The sequence below is a fragment of the Brassica rapa genome, chromosome A10 (genome assembly GCF_000309985.2).
Source record: "Brassica rapa cultivar Chiifu-401-42 chromosome A10, CAAS_Brap_v3.01, whole genome shotgun sequence".
Classification (NCBI taxonomy): domain Eukaryota; kingdom Viridiplantae; phylum Streptophyta; class Magnoliopsida; order Brassicales; family Brassicaceae; genus Brassica; species Brassica rapa.
The window spans coordinates 2,352,491-2,365,376 of record NC_024804.2 but is presented as its reverse complement, the minus strand read 5'-3'; the positions used below and the strand labels follow the sequence as shown (position 1 = coordinate 2,365,376).

The window sequence follows — 12,886 nt, the reverse complement described above, 5'->3', positions numbered from 1 at the left end:
ATATGATCTTTTTATGAAATCTTTTAAAAAATTTGCAGTTTAAAAAAAATTACTTGAATTTGAAAAGACCAGATTTTAATATAGGACCACATCATTGGTTTTAGCGAATTTCATCGGTTTTAACCAAGTTTACCGGTTTAATTAAAATCGAGTTTTTAGTACAACTCGGAATAAGTTAAAAGGCCGAGTCACGGTCCGACCGGCCAATCCAGTCCGGATTTCAAAACACTGCTTCTACCTTTACTTAATTATTAAAAAAAATGAATTTATATAAAGGTACAAGAGATAAATTAATAACATAAATTGCATTGAAATCTTAAAAGAGAAAAAGACTAGAATAGCACCAAACCAAGTTTTTGTTTCCAAAGTAGCACTCAAGGTTCAAAGTCACAAAAATAGGTTTCATTAAAGAGGTAAATATACACTTATACCCTTTGGGTTAATTAATCCAAACCTTAGGGTTTAGAGTTGAGGGGTGGGGTTTTGGAATTAGGATTTAAATTTTTATAAAAAATAAATATTAAAATAAAAAATAAAAATTTTAAAAACAGTTTCAAAAAGTATTTTTAAATTATAAAAAGAAAATTAAAAAAAAATAAAAAAAATTTCGAAAAAAAAAATTATAAAAAAATTATAAAAATTTCGAATCTGAAAACATATAATCTGAAACTATAAAAAAAAAAAATTTTTATTTTTTTTTATTTTTTTTATTTTTATTTATTTTTGTTTGTTTATTTAATTTTAAACCAAGGGTATTATGGATACTTTACCCTTTAATGAATGTCATTTTTGTGACTTTCTTCTTCTAATGTCATTTTTGAGACATAAACTTCAAAAGGTGCTATTATTGACAATTGACCATCTTAAAACCACATCTATTTTAGTAAGGAAAATTTTATCCTACGACTACACTTGATATATAAAAATGAGTAAAATTTAACATTTGCTACTAACGAGATGGTCAAGTATCTCAAGAACATCAACAGCCCCAAAGCAGACAGACTCAGCCAAAGCTTTCCACACAGAAGGTTCCGGTACCATATCCTGACTAACCATTTCTTCCAACCACATCACAGCTTCATACCGCCGCTCCATACCACAAAGACCTTTGATCAACACACTGTAAGTTTCAACACCAGGGAAGAATGATTTAATCAACATCTCTTCCATGACCTGACTCGCTTCCACAAACTTGCCATCCCCACACAAACCATCCACCAGAGTTTGATATGTTTCTTCATTCGCTACGCAAGAAACATGCTTAGTCATCTCTTTGAGATATCCAACAGCTTCTACCGATTTTCCCTCGTTGCACAAGCCTCTTATAAGAACGTTGTACACATCAACAGTTGGAAGGCAATGGCCTTCCATCATCTCCTTGTTAATAACAGAAACCGCTTCTTCAAGCTTCCCGGCTCTACACAATGCCTTCACCTTGGCGCTGTAGATAAAAGGCGTCGGCTCAAAGCCTCTCCTCCGCATCGCAAGAAGCACTTCTTCGCCTTCAGCAACCTTCCCTTCCTCGAAAAGATCGGTAGCCATGGCGGTATAGCTCTCCAAACTGGGAATAGCTCCTCTGATCAAAGCCTCTGTCAACAAACGCTTCACTCGTTCTCTACTTTCACTGGTACCTTCCCAGTGTCCAGCTTCGATATGATGGTAACATCTCTTCGGAGCTTTTAGTCCTTTCCTCAGAATCTTACCAAGAATCTCAACAGCCTCCTCAACCTCCCCAGCGTCACACAACGCGTTCAACAACATCCTGTAAACCACAACGTCCTCGCCCGAGCCTTTCTGAGAGATCCTCCAGAACATGGAGTACAGCAGATGCGTGGCGTCGTGAAGCTTCCCTTCTTGACAAAACCCTCTCATCAGAACCCTGTAGCTCTCCCTGTCCGGATAACATCCCTGGTAGTTCATCTCCTGGAAGACGTGGGAAGCAAGATCAGACCGGTTGGCCTGGCAGAGAACCTTCATAAGCAGATTCAATGCATTGATTCTCGAACTCACCTCCCACCCGTAACAATACTCTCTGAATAAGCCACAAGCAGCTTCGAGCTTCTCTTCTCTAACCATCTCGTGCATAAGAGTATCAAAGGAAAGAGTCCAGTTCACGCAGTTGAACTCGCGGAGGCTCTTGAAGAGAGAAACGGCGTCGTTTAGCCTCCCAGCTCTGGAGAATGTTTTAATAGCCGATGCAAAGACCGTGTCTTTACACTCGCAAGAGTCTTCCTTCATCTTCTCTATGACATACTTCATTTCAGGAATGTGGTGATTGGATTTGCCGAGGATGGTGATCATGGCGGCGTAGACGGAGCCGTTGTGGCCGTTGTAGCTAGGGAACCGCTCTTTCGCTTGGTCGAAGAGACGGAGCGCTGTGACGGGGCTCTTTTGCTTCTTTAGGATTTGAGAGAGAAGCGTTGGGGTTAACACTCTCGGCCATCTAACGCTCATGGTAGATGATGATGATAAAGCTCGAAACTTTTTTCTTCAACGACTCACAACCACTTTCAGGATAAAGATTTGATTTTTTCACTCAAATCAAATTGAAAGTGATAAGCTTTCTGACTTCTTCCCACTGAATTAGCCATAGAAAGTATTGTAACAAGTTAAAGTTTGAGACTTTAGGAATCGGGAGGTTAGACAGACATACCTGGAGATTTCGGCTACTACAGTAACTCGAGTTCTGTCTCGTGAGAGAACGAAGGATTTGGAAGAGAAAGTATTGACTTTTTTTGTCGCAATCGGTAAATAATGTAGCTTTCAACTTTAACCCCGTAACTTTTTAATTACTCAATGTGTGGCTTCAACTTTAACCCCCCCCCCCCCCCCCCCCCCCCCCCCCCTCCCCTTTTAGACTTCAATGTGTGACATTTACAAATTACAATCCATGAACGTCTTTCCTCTCTCAAACATGTGACATGATTAGACCAACCGCAACGGAGGCACGTTGGGAGTCCTTAGCAGTTAAACCGATGGATTATGCAATTTTATAATAATATTTTGGTTAAAATAACTAAGGATGAGTCCGTAGATAAGGAGTCGAAGGACTTGATCCTTGTGCACGTGGCGGAGGGTGATAGGGCTGGGTCGCATATGTGTTTCGTTTTGGAAAAAAAAAAATTCATTCAACCGAAGCCGGAGAAAAAAAAAACAAAGCTCTCGACGAAAAGGCGATATCCTCGATCGTGTTCTTCCACGAAGATCCAAGGTAAACCGATGTCTTCTGTGGTCGATTTAATGATTAAAGTAGGTTTTATGATGTTATCGTCTCAATTTAGGGTTCGTTTCCGTTTCAATCGATTTGGGGATACTTTCGATTTAGGGTTTCAAAAAAATTTTGGGTTTTCAATTGATTTCCGGTTCTTTTGGGTTCAACTTATTCAAAACGTTCTCGGTTTCAATCTAAGGGATCTTCGTATTTGTTCTTAAACATGTTTCGATTTCGGTTTCGAAAGACCAATTTGTTTTCAATCGATTTGAACGTCTATTTGTTTTCTTATTACGGTTTATATGTGTTTGGTTTTTAGTTTGCGTATCTGTATGGTTTGATTATTCAAATCTTGTTGTCTGTTGAACTCGAAAACTCAATCTTGGATGCCCTCTGTAGTGTTGCCTATCTTGTTTTATTAGTTCTCGTTCTCGTTATTCTGTTTCGTTGCTCTGTAGTCTTATTGCTCTTTAATAATCCTTCTTCTTTGCTTACAAATTATCTATTTTTTTCAGGTCAAACAACCATGGGACAAGACTATAGCTACAGCCAGCCTTCTTCATCTTCGGAGTTTGACATGACCTCCCTACTCTTAGCAGAAGCTGAAGCCTACGCGGATGAAGCTGAGAGTAGCTACCCAATTGAAGAGTCGGTTCAGTACCCACTGCAACCTGAGGCAGATGAAGGCATCCCGACGACATGCTATTGTGGTGCTGAGCCAGTTGTTGAAACTTCGTACACTCGTAGAGATCCAGGCAGAAGGTACTTCTCGTGCGTCAACGTTAACGATGGAGACTGTCACATTTGGAAGTGGTGGGATGTGGCGATCATGGAGGAGATGCGTGACTTTCAGAGACAAGTCAGGCTGCTCAAGAATCAATTCTTTGAGACTGACCAGAAGGTGGCAAAGCTAGAGAAGACCGTGGGTTTGTTACGTAAGAAGAATTCAGGGGTTGCAAAGGGAGTTTGTCTACTGGTCATGGTAATAACAGTCATGATTTTGTGCTGGTAAGTTACTATCCTTAGTTTAGGTAATTTATTTGAATAAAAAATACTTGTAACTCTTTTCTGTTATGTGTTTTCAGGAAGAGCTTTGGAGGATTTAAGCCACAACGTCTGAACTCGAGATTGTCTTGCCAGGTACGATCTTGCTGGTGCTTAATAAAAACCAGCACTTCACTGTTTTTTAGTTTACGTATAGTTTAGATATTGTCTTTGAATAAAAAAACATATTAGGATGATTTAATGGTAGTTTGCTTCCTAACTCCTTAGATTTGATAGGTTTTAAGAGTTAGCAGTAGAGAACTTATTAGGATGATTTAATGGTAGTTTGCTTCCTATAACTCCTTAGATTTGATAGGTTTTAAAAGTTAGCAGTAGAGAACTTATTAGGATGATTTGATTGGTGCTAGTGCTTAAATGCTTATTAGGTTTTAAATGCTAGTTTACTTTCTATCTGCCAAAGTACGCCGACCATAAATATTTTTTACATCTACTTCGCTTACTTAAGGGCCTGTGTTGTTAATAGAGTGACGCAGACCATCCTCTAAACATGAATCATACAACTGGGTATGTTAATCTTTTGTATAGTCAATGTTCAGTTGACCTTGAGTCTCCCGAACCTGCTTGGTGATGAAGATTAATAATTTGTGTATCTTTTACTTTCATTGTATCTTTATTTTTAGTTATGCAATTAATAAAATTTCAATTTAATTTTTTTTTTTTTTGCTAAGGACTCCATCTTCAGACACACCATTGGACGAACATTTTTTATTCTAATCCTTAACTATTCAAAAAAAAAAAAATATAAATAAAATAATGCTAAGGACTCATTGGTGGAGCACACCATTGCATATGCTCTTAGTGCCAAAAGCAAAAAAAGAAGAAGAAGAAGTTATATTCTGCTAGTCAAATAACAATTAAGGAAATTTATCAACAAAAGATTCTTCTTTAACTTTTGTTACCAAATTATATATTGGACTCGTATTTTATCATTAAACTTTGTTAGCATTTTATTTTATTTAACAAACTTTAATTGTAATGTAACTTGTTTCCAATTTTTATTAATTCAATTGTGTAAAATTAGACATTTTCATTATTTTGTTACCCAAAAGTTTAAACAAAGAATTTGCCCAGAGCCGGTTCTGAAATTTTCGAGGCCCTATACAAAAATAAAAAAAATATTTTAAATATCATATCATAAAATTTAAAAAAAAATTAAAAAAATATTTACTATGATACTTACATAATCTTTTGAAAATAACCTATTATAATACCTTTTTACATTAAGTTAATTGATTTATTTGTTTTTCTTACATAAACCCTTTAAATATAATATATAAAATATGCAAAATAATAATTTTATATATTTGTTTTTTTCAATTGTGGGCCCCATACCAATGTTTCTTTCGTATGCCCTCAGATCAGGGCCTGAATTTGCCTAACACAACATTGTATGTGATCTAGAACGATTTTCACTCATAGATTAGTAATCGTAATGTAGCTCTCAGCATGTTAAACTAAATTAAGACGATTCGTTACCAAATAAGACCAGAATTGTAACTGTAAGTGTGTTACACAATTAAGACTCAGAAAAGAATTTGTTGCATCAAGTGTTTGTTTACAACCAGCCGTTTAAACCTTTTAATAATTCTGCTAAGTCCAATTTTAAAAGAAGAAGAAAAAACATTTTAAAACGAGTGGTCAATCATCTCCCCAATGACAACTAATAGCATCAGCTATAATTAGCCATCGCGTTTGAAAGAAAGAACGTAGAAAATGAGGTTGTTATTTTAGCTGTTTCATGCAGTTGACACCTATATATCTATATATGAGCTAAAACGTTGGGTTTAGGAAAAAAAAATACGTTGGGGCCTCAGGCGGAGAGTACCGTCGTCTTTAGGGGATTCCGAGAAGCCATCCTGAGACAAGATGACTTCAGGACTCCCTAATAGTACGACGAACACTGCCTATGAGATTGACGTATCTCGTTTTGGAAAAATTGTGTGTTATGATCAATCTCTTCTCTTTGAGAAGAGAGAACAAAAGGGATGGGAGAGCGGAAGCACGCTCGCCTCTTCCCTGCCCTTCTTCATCACGCAGCTTTTTGTAGCTAACCTTAGCTACCGCGTCATCTACTATCTAACCCGACCTCTTTATCTTCCTCCTTTTGTAGCTCAGATCCTCGTGCGTATGCTACATAATTATTATTTTTTGGTGTTTTATTGCTCTCTTAGCAATTACGTAATTTAATTTGTGTTTTTGTGATTTATATTTGTTGCAGTGTGGGTTATTGTTTAGCCCAAGTGTGCTTGGGAACTCAGAGTTTATAGTCCAGCATGTATTCCCCTACAGATTCACAATGGTTCTTGAGACATTCGCAAACTTAGCTCTTGTCTACAATATTTTCCTTCTTGGTCTTGGGATGGATTTGAGGATGGTGCGGATCACTGAGGCCAAACCGGTCATCATCGCCTTTGCTGGACTTCTCATTGCCTTACCCGTTGGTGTCTTCCTTTACTACCTTCCTGGAAATGGTGACCCAGAGAAGATCACGTCTGGCTGTGTCTTTTGGTCCCTTGCGCTGGCCTGTACCAACTTCCCTGACCTCGCTAGGGTCCTTGCGGATCTCAAGCTGTTGCGGTCCGACATGGGCCGTACGGCTATGTGTGCAGCCATTATCACTGATTTGTGCACTTGGGTTCTCCTTGTTTTCGCCTTCGCTTCTTTTAACAAAGCAGGTAAATTAATATTCTCTTAACCGGATATAGAATGAATCCAATAGATAATTATGTTTTATATTTAAAAAGTAGTTATATAACGAAAACTTGCGAGATTTATGATTGTTGTTTATGATGTTATATTTTAAAAGTAGTTACTAGATTTCCACCCGCACAACCGTGCGGGTATATATTTTCACATTTATATATATAGATATTTGTTTTACATAATTATTATATATTTTTAATGTTACTCACATATTTAAATGTTTGTATAATTATACCAAATATAATAATTTTATCGTTTTCATGCTGTAAATTAAAATCATCACATATATATGTTGCTTATTATATATTTGTCTTATTGAATTTGCGTTTGATTACTAAACTAAAATTTTTAGTGCATGAAACAACATATATGAAAATAATTTTGTATTTAATTTATTATAATTATGATCCGTAATTCAAATCGCTAGATTTTTTTAGTATTTTTTTAATGTTTATTGATTTTGAATAATAAATTACTGTATTTTAAAAAGTTTAAGATAAGTTAAATTTTATACATGTATTATATAGTTTACTAATATTAACCCGTTCTACCAACATATTATATTTTTAGCATAAATATTTCATATTTATGAAAGTAAAATATGTTAACTTATCAATTTAAAATAATTTTATCATATTTTGTTCAATATAACATTTTTATTTTAAAATGATAGATATTATTATAAAATTGATAAAATAGGATATAATTTTATTCTTTTAGTAACATTTCATTATTAATTACAAAATTAGTTGAAAATATTTATATTCAATTTATGACAATTAAGATCTTATTATAATCTTTTTCAAGAGATTTGTTAGAATTTTTTTTTAATTAAAAGATATAAAAGATATTATGATTAAAGTAGTTAAAAATATTATGTATATTAGCATTAGTGATATACATTTAATATAAAATTTAAATGATGGTCCAAATAAAAATATCACTCATAAAAAAATCATGATTTTTATTTTATTAGAAATTTTTTTTGAAAAAAATTAAATAAATATAAATATAAATATTTATTTCTAACAAAATCTTTTAAAATTATTAATAAATGTATTTGTGAAATTAATTAATTTCATTTTATTTAAATTTTTGTTTATAAACCAAAACTATATTCAATTTTAATTTCTAATTATATTTTATGATAATTTAAATTAAAACTAACTAATTTTTGAAAATAAATTTAAAAAGATTTTAAGAAGATTTTAAAAAGATTTTGTTAGAATATTTTAAATAGATTCATTTGTATTTCAAATAAAAAGATAAAGATATTTAAAGATATAATAATGAATTTATGTTAAATATGATATTTTTTAAGAATAGTCCAAACTAAAAAAATCACACATGAAAAGAAGTCATGATTTCTGTTTTAATATATAAGATATTGTACTTAATGCAAGATTTATGATTGTTTTTTTTTTTTTACAAAAGGGACATGGAACCAAATGATGCCGTGGGTGATTCTCACCACTTTCATATTCGTCCTCCTTTGCATCTACGTGATCCGTCCCGGAATTACATGGATCTTCGCCAAAACCGTAAAGGCAGGTCAAGTTGGAGACACCCACGTTTGGTTCATTTTAGGAGGTGTGGTCCTGTGTGGGCTGATCACGGACGCATGCGGGGTCCACTCCATAACGGGGGCCTTCCTGTTCGGTCTCTCCATCCCGCACGACCACATCATACGTAACATGATTGAGGAGAAGCTTCATGACTTCCTCTCCGGAATACTCATGCCTCTCTTCTATATCATTTGTGGGTTACGAGCTGATATTGGTTACATGCTCAGGTTCACTGACAAGTTTATATTGGTTTTGGTCATTTGCTCTTCATTCTTAGTAAAGATCGTGACCACTGTGGTCGTCTCTTTATTCATGCAAATGCCTACTCGTGACGCTCTTGCTATCGGAGCTCTTATGAATACCAAGGGAACCTTATCACTTGTCGTCCTTAATGCTGGTCGTGATACCAAGGTATTAACCAAAACCATATGCTACTTATTGGGTCTACAAATAATATATGAATGATAGAGAATTAGTATAATTATATTTATCGTTTATTATTTACACGCATTATCGTGCACTATAGTAGACTATATTTTATTTTGAAACATTGTCTAATTTTTTTTGTGTTAAATTGTTAGGCACTGGATAGTCCAATGTACACTCATATGACGATCGCACTTCTAGTAATGTCACTAGTGGTCGAGCCACTTCTTGCAGTTGCATACAAGCCCAAGAAAAGGCTGGTTCATTACAAGCACCGAACGGTCCAAAAGATCAAAGGAGAAACAGAGTTCCGCGTCTTAGCTTGCGTCCATATTCTCCCTAACGTCTCAGGGGTCACCAACCTCTTACAAGTCTCAAACCCCACCAAACAATCACCTCTCAATGTCTTCGCCATTCACCTCGTGGAGCTCACTGGTCGAACCACTGCCTCATTGCTAATCATGAACGACGAAAACAAACCTAAAGCTAACTTCTCGGACAGAGTCAGAGCAGAATCCGACCAAATAGCTGAGAGCTTCGAAGCTATGGAAGTGAACAACGACGCTATGATGGTTCAGACCATCACCGCAGTTTCTCCTTACGCGACCATGCACGAAGACATATGCGCTTTAGCTGAGGACAAGCGAGTTTGTTTCATCATATTGCCTTACCACAAACACTTGACACCAGACGGTCGGATGGGAGAAGGAAACTCGTCTCACGCCGACATTAACCAAAACGTTTTGAACCATGCACCTTGCTCTGTCGGGATTTTAGTCGACCGTGGCATGGCCATGGTCCGTTCCGAGTCGTTCCATGGCGAACCCAACAAGAGAGGAGTGGCAATGCTCTTTGTGGGAGGTCCAGACGACCGTGAGGCGTTATCATACGCATGGCGGATGGTCGGACAACACCAGATCAATCTCACAGTAGTAAGATTCGTCCCGGGACGCGAAGCTCTAGTCTCGGCCGGGAAAGTTGCGGCCGAGTACGAGAGGGAGAAACAAGTCGACGACGAGTGCATCTATGAGTTCAACTTCAAGACTATGAACGATTCTTCCGTGAAATATATCGAAAAGGTGGTTAATGATGGTCAAGACACGATATCTACGATCAGAGAAATGGAAGACAATAACTCGTATGATCTTTACGTCGTCGGAAGAGGGTACAACTCAGATTCTCCCGTGACCGCAGGTTTAAACGACTGGAGCAGTAGTCCTGAGCTAGGGACAATAGGGGACACATTAGCTTCGTCCAATTTCACAATGCACGCTTCGGTTCTAGTCATTCAACAATTCTCTGCCGTTAACAGACAAGCCGCAGCAGCAGCCGCCGCAACAACAGCTGTTGGAGCGATGGCTGGAGGTGTCGGTAACAATCAAGAAGCTATTGGAATTGTGCCAAAGAAGACTCATGATGATGAGCCATTTATGAAGTCTATGTACGAAGAAGATGGGGATGATGAAGAAGAGGAGCACCACTATGGAATTCACAGGTAATGGAGTTGTATTATACATATATGCTCTTTGAAACTATGCTTGTATTTAATTAGCCAGAATGAATGTGAAGGATCTTGAAAAGTGTAATTGTATTCAGTTTGGAGAATTCGAAATTTCTCATTGTGAAACGATTAATTTAATTTGCTTGAAAATAATATTTTTGTTCAATCCGTTTTGTGAATTCTTATCTCGGATATAATGGTATTAATTATTGTTCAAACTAGCTAGTCTTACGTGACAAGGTTATTTACTGCTTTCTAAGAATTTGTTTCTGGAAAGATGTATATTGATGATTTATTAACGTATATATATGATCTTCCTCATGGTAGCACTTATAGAAAGTCAGAATACAAGAAAAATATTATGAGAAATAACAACAATCTTTCCTGAAGGACTAGCTCAATTCAAAGTCTCAAACTGAACAGAATACCAGAAAAGTATGAATACTACTAGAAAGAAAATAGTGTACATATAAATACATGTTAAAGGCCTAAAGGGATAGTTCATAAAACTTCGAATGAGATGGTTTGTTTTTTCCTTGAAACACTTCAAATGAGATAGTATTTTGTCGTCCTAGTTCTTATATCTTCATTTTTATTATTTTATTTGTTCCTTTTCTAAGGAAAATATATTTTTTAGTTTATCATCTAACTAGGTGACCGGTCCGCACCCTGTGCGGACATAACAAAATTCAAAATATAGAATAAATAGTGTATAGTTTTAGAAGTAACAGATTTTACATTTTAATACCACCGTCTTTGCGAGAAAGCATCAGTCATGGAGAAAAAGCTGGTACTCAATATTTGACATGGATGAGAATGAACAAAATAACTTCAGTATCAAGAGGCAGTTATTGTGTATATGTATAATTGCAACGTTCCAAAATAATTTGTGTGTTTAAGAAGAAAACTTTAGAGGGATTTTATATTGTAATAAGGTAAGTCATTACAAACGAATTAAGAAATTAGAAACATTAAGGTAAATTGGCATTTAAAAGTGCAATAAATGTGATAATAACTTGGACAAAAAATGTTTAAAATAAATAAGGTAACTTACATTTAAACTATTCAAAAGTTACTTTGGACCTTGCACATATCAAATCAGAAAACGACATGTGCAATAGGAAAAGAGCTGAAGAAAAAAAAATGATGATATAGTTCACATTCCCAAAGAACATATAGAACCTCTTATTATAATTTAAAACATATGATAAACCAATATAAATAATTTTATAGTTTTATAAATTTATTTATAATTTAATAAATGATTTATAAAGCATGCATAGAATTTATTAGACATTAATAGTTATTATGATACTTTATATACAAATATAAGGCTTTCTATACGTATATAAAATCATTATATCAATTCAAATAAACATTTTTTGTTTCTTATTTTATGTAATTTATAAATATATAAAAAAAATTGATCACATTATTACTCTTTCATAGTTTCAACAATTAGTTACCATAAATAATTATTTCTAAAATTATGTAGATTATTTGGAAAGTGGTAATTGAATTATCTTTCCCTTTTAGATATAATTATAATAAATTAAATCCTCAAATCATCGGCCAATCAAATTATAACAATTTGAAGAGTTCATTTATGATCGACACGTAATAAAAAAATCACTTATATGACTTCTCAATCAATATGTAGTAGGTTTATATTCTTATAAATAATTTATAACATTTTATAAATTATTTTAAAATTCTGATAAATTTATTCTTTAAACAACGATAAATAATTTAAAAATAATATTAATAAAAATGTGGATTTTGTTATATTTAAAATAGTTATTATATAACTATATTCGAATACAATTCATCAAGTAGAGTATACAACTATTATAATTATCTTATATAAAATTTCGTTCATTATATTTTATAGTTTATAAATATTGAAAGTAATAAATAAAACATTATTAATCTTTCTATAATTTAGAGAATTGGTTTCCATAAATTGTTATTTGTAATATTTTTTAGATTATATGGCACGTGATGTTAAATGATTTTAGACTTACCTTAAATTTGTAGATCTAAATTAAATAAATAAAAATTAAAAACAATCGACCAATCAAATTATAACAATTTTTTGAAACTTCACCTATGAGCGACACGTCACCAGAAATCACTAAAGTGACTTCTCTTTCAAAATATGGAATAAATAATGCATAGTTTTAGAAGTAACAGATTTTATATTATCATTAATTAGAATTTTATTGTATATGTGTTGTAATTCTTTATTTTAGGTGAATAATATTATTTTTACATAAATAATATCGAAAAATTTATTTAGACATATTAAAAGAAAATATAATAAAATTGAAAATATTATCCATAAATAATATAAATTATGAAGTACAATTCTCGATAAAGAAAACAAAATCCATTAGAAACCTGCAAAAAATTTCT

The 12,886-nt window shown here is 33.9% G+C and overlaps 3 protein-coding genes across 5 annotated transcripts; 2 read left to right on the top strand and 1 right to left on the bottom strand.

Annotated features, from left to right (window-relative positions):
- Nucleotides 1-253: 253 nt before the first annotated feature.
- On the bottom strand, nucleotides 254-2,762 carry LOC103844108 (pentatricopeptide repeat-containing protein At1g05600). Of its 2 annotated transcripts, none has more exons than XR_004452228.1 (2): nucleotides 863-2,762; nucleotides 254-315 (listed from the first exon to the last, which is right to left on the bottom strand). XR_004452228.1 is itself a non-coding variant. In XM_009120886.3 (2 exons), exon 2 carries the CDS (start codon nucleotides 2,452-2,454, stop codon nucleotides 937-939), a length of 1,518 nt encoding a protein of 505 aa, XP_009119134.2. In that variant the 5' UTR covers nucleotides 2,455-2,578; nucleotides 2,654-2,754; the 3' UTR covers nucleotides 826-936. The 2 variants fall into 2 exon arrangements, 1 of the variants encoding a protein (XP_009119134.2); XM_009120886.3 differs by lacking the exon at nucleotides 254-315 and having other exon boundaries at nucleotides 826-2,578; nucleotides 2,654-2,754.
- Nucleotides 2,763-2,859: 97 nt separating this feature from the next.
- On the top strand, nucleotides 2,860-5,500 carry LOC103844109. Of its 2 annotated transcripts, XM_009120887.3 has the most exons (3): nucleotides 2,861-3,211; nucleotides 3,727-4,219; nucleotides 4,297-5,500. In XM_009120887.3, the coding sequence occupies exons 1-3, from the start codon at nucleotides 2,983-2,985 to the stop codon at nucleotides 4,415-4,417; spliced, it is 843 nt and encodes a 280-aa protein (XP_009119135.2). In that variant the 5' UTR covers nucleotides 2,861-2,982; the 3' UTR covers nucleotides 4,418-5,500. The 2 variants fall into 2 exon arrangements, with proteins under 2 accessions (XP_033137375.1, XP_009119135.2); XM_033281484.1 differs by having other exon boundaries at nucleotides 2,860-4,219.
- A 642-nt stretch (nucleotides 5,501-6,142) lies between these two features.
- LOC103844110 (cation/H(+) antiporter 23, chloroplastic) lies at nucleotides 6,143-10,644 on the top strand. The gene is made up of 4 exons (XM_009120890.3): nucleotides 6,143-6,397; nucleotides 6,495-6,951; nucleotides 8,414-8,955; nucleotides 9,126-10,644. The coding sequence occupies exons 1-4, from the start codon at nucleotides 6,143-6,145 to the stop codon at nucleotides 10,467-10,469; spliced, it is 2,598 nt and encodes an 865-aa protein (XP_009119138.1). The 3' UTR covers nucleotides 10,470-10,644.
- The last annotated feature ends 2,242 nt before the right edge of the window (nucleotides 10,645-12,886 follow it).

Bases quoted from the DNA above. Each gene is read 5' to 3' on its own strand.
- LOC103844108 (XM_009120886.3), bottom strand. From the start codon at position 2,454: ATGAGCGTTAGATGGCCGAGAGTGTTAACCCCAACGCTTCTCTCTCAA.
- LOC103844109 (XM_009120887.3), top strand. From the start codon at position 2,983: ATGCAATTTTATAATAATATTTTGGTTAAAATAACTAAGGATGAGTCC. The intron at 3,212-3,726 runs GTAAACCGATGT...TATTTTTTTCAG, and splicing joins TTCTTCCACGAAGATCCAAG to GTCAAACAACCATGGGACAA. The intron at 4,220-4,296 runs GTAAGTTACTAT...ATGTGTTTTCAG, and splicing joins ACAGTCATGATTTTGTGCTG to GAAGAGCTTTGGAGGATTTA.
- LOC103844110 (XM_009120890.3), top strand. From the start codon at position 6,143: ATGACTTCAGGACTCCCTAATAGTACGACGAACACTGCCTATGAGATT. The intron at 6,952-8,413 runs GTAAATTAATAT...TTTTTACAAAAG, and splicing joins CGCTTCTTTTAACAAAGCAG to GGACATGGAACCAAATGATG. The intron at 8,956-9,125 runs GTATTAACCAAA...TTAAATTGTTAG, and splicing joins ATGCTGGTCGTGATACCAAG to GCACTGGATAGTCCAATGTA.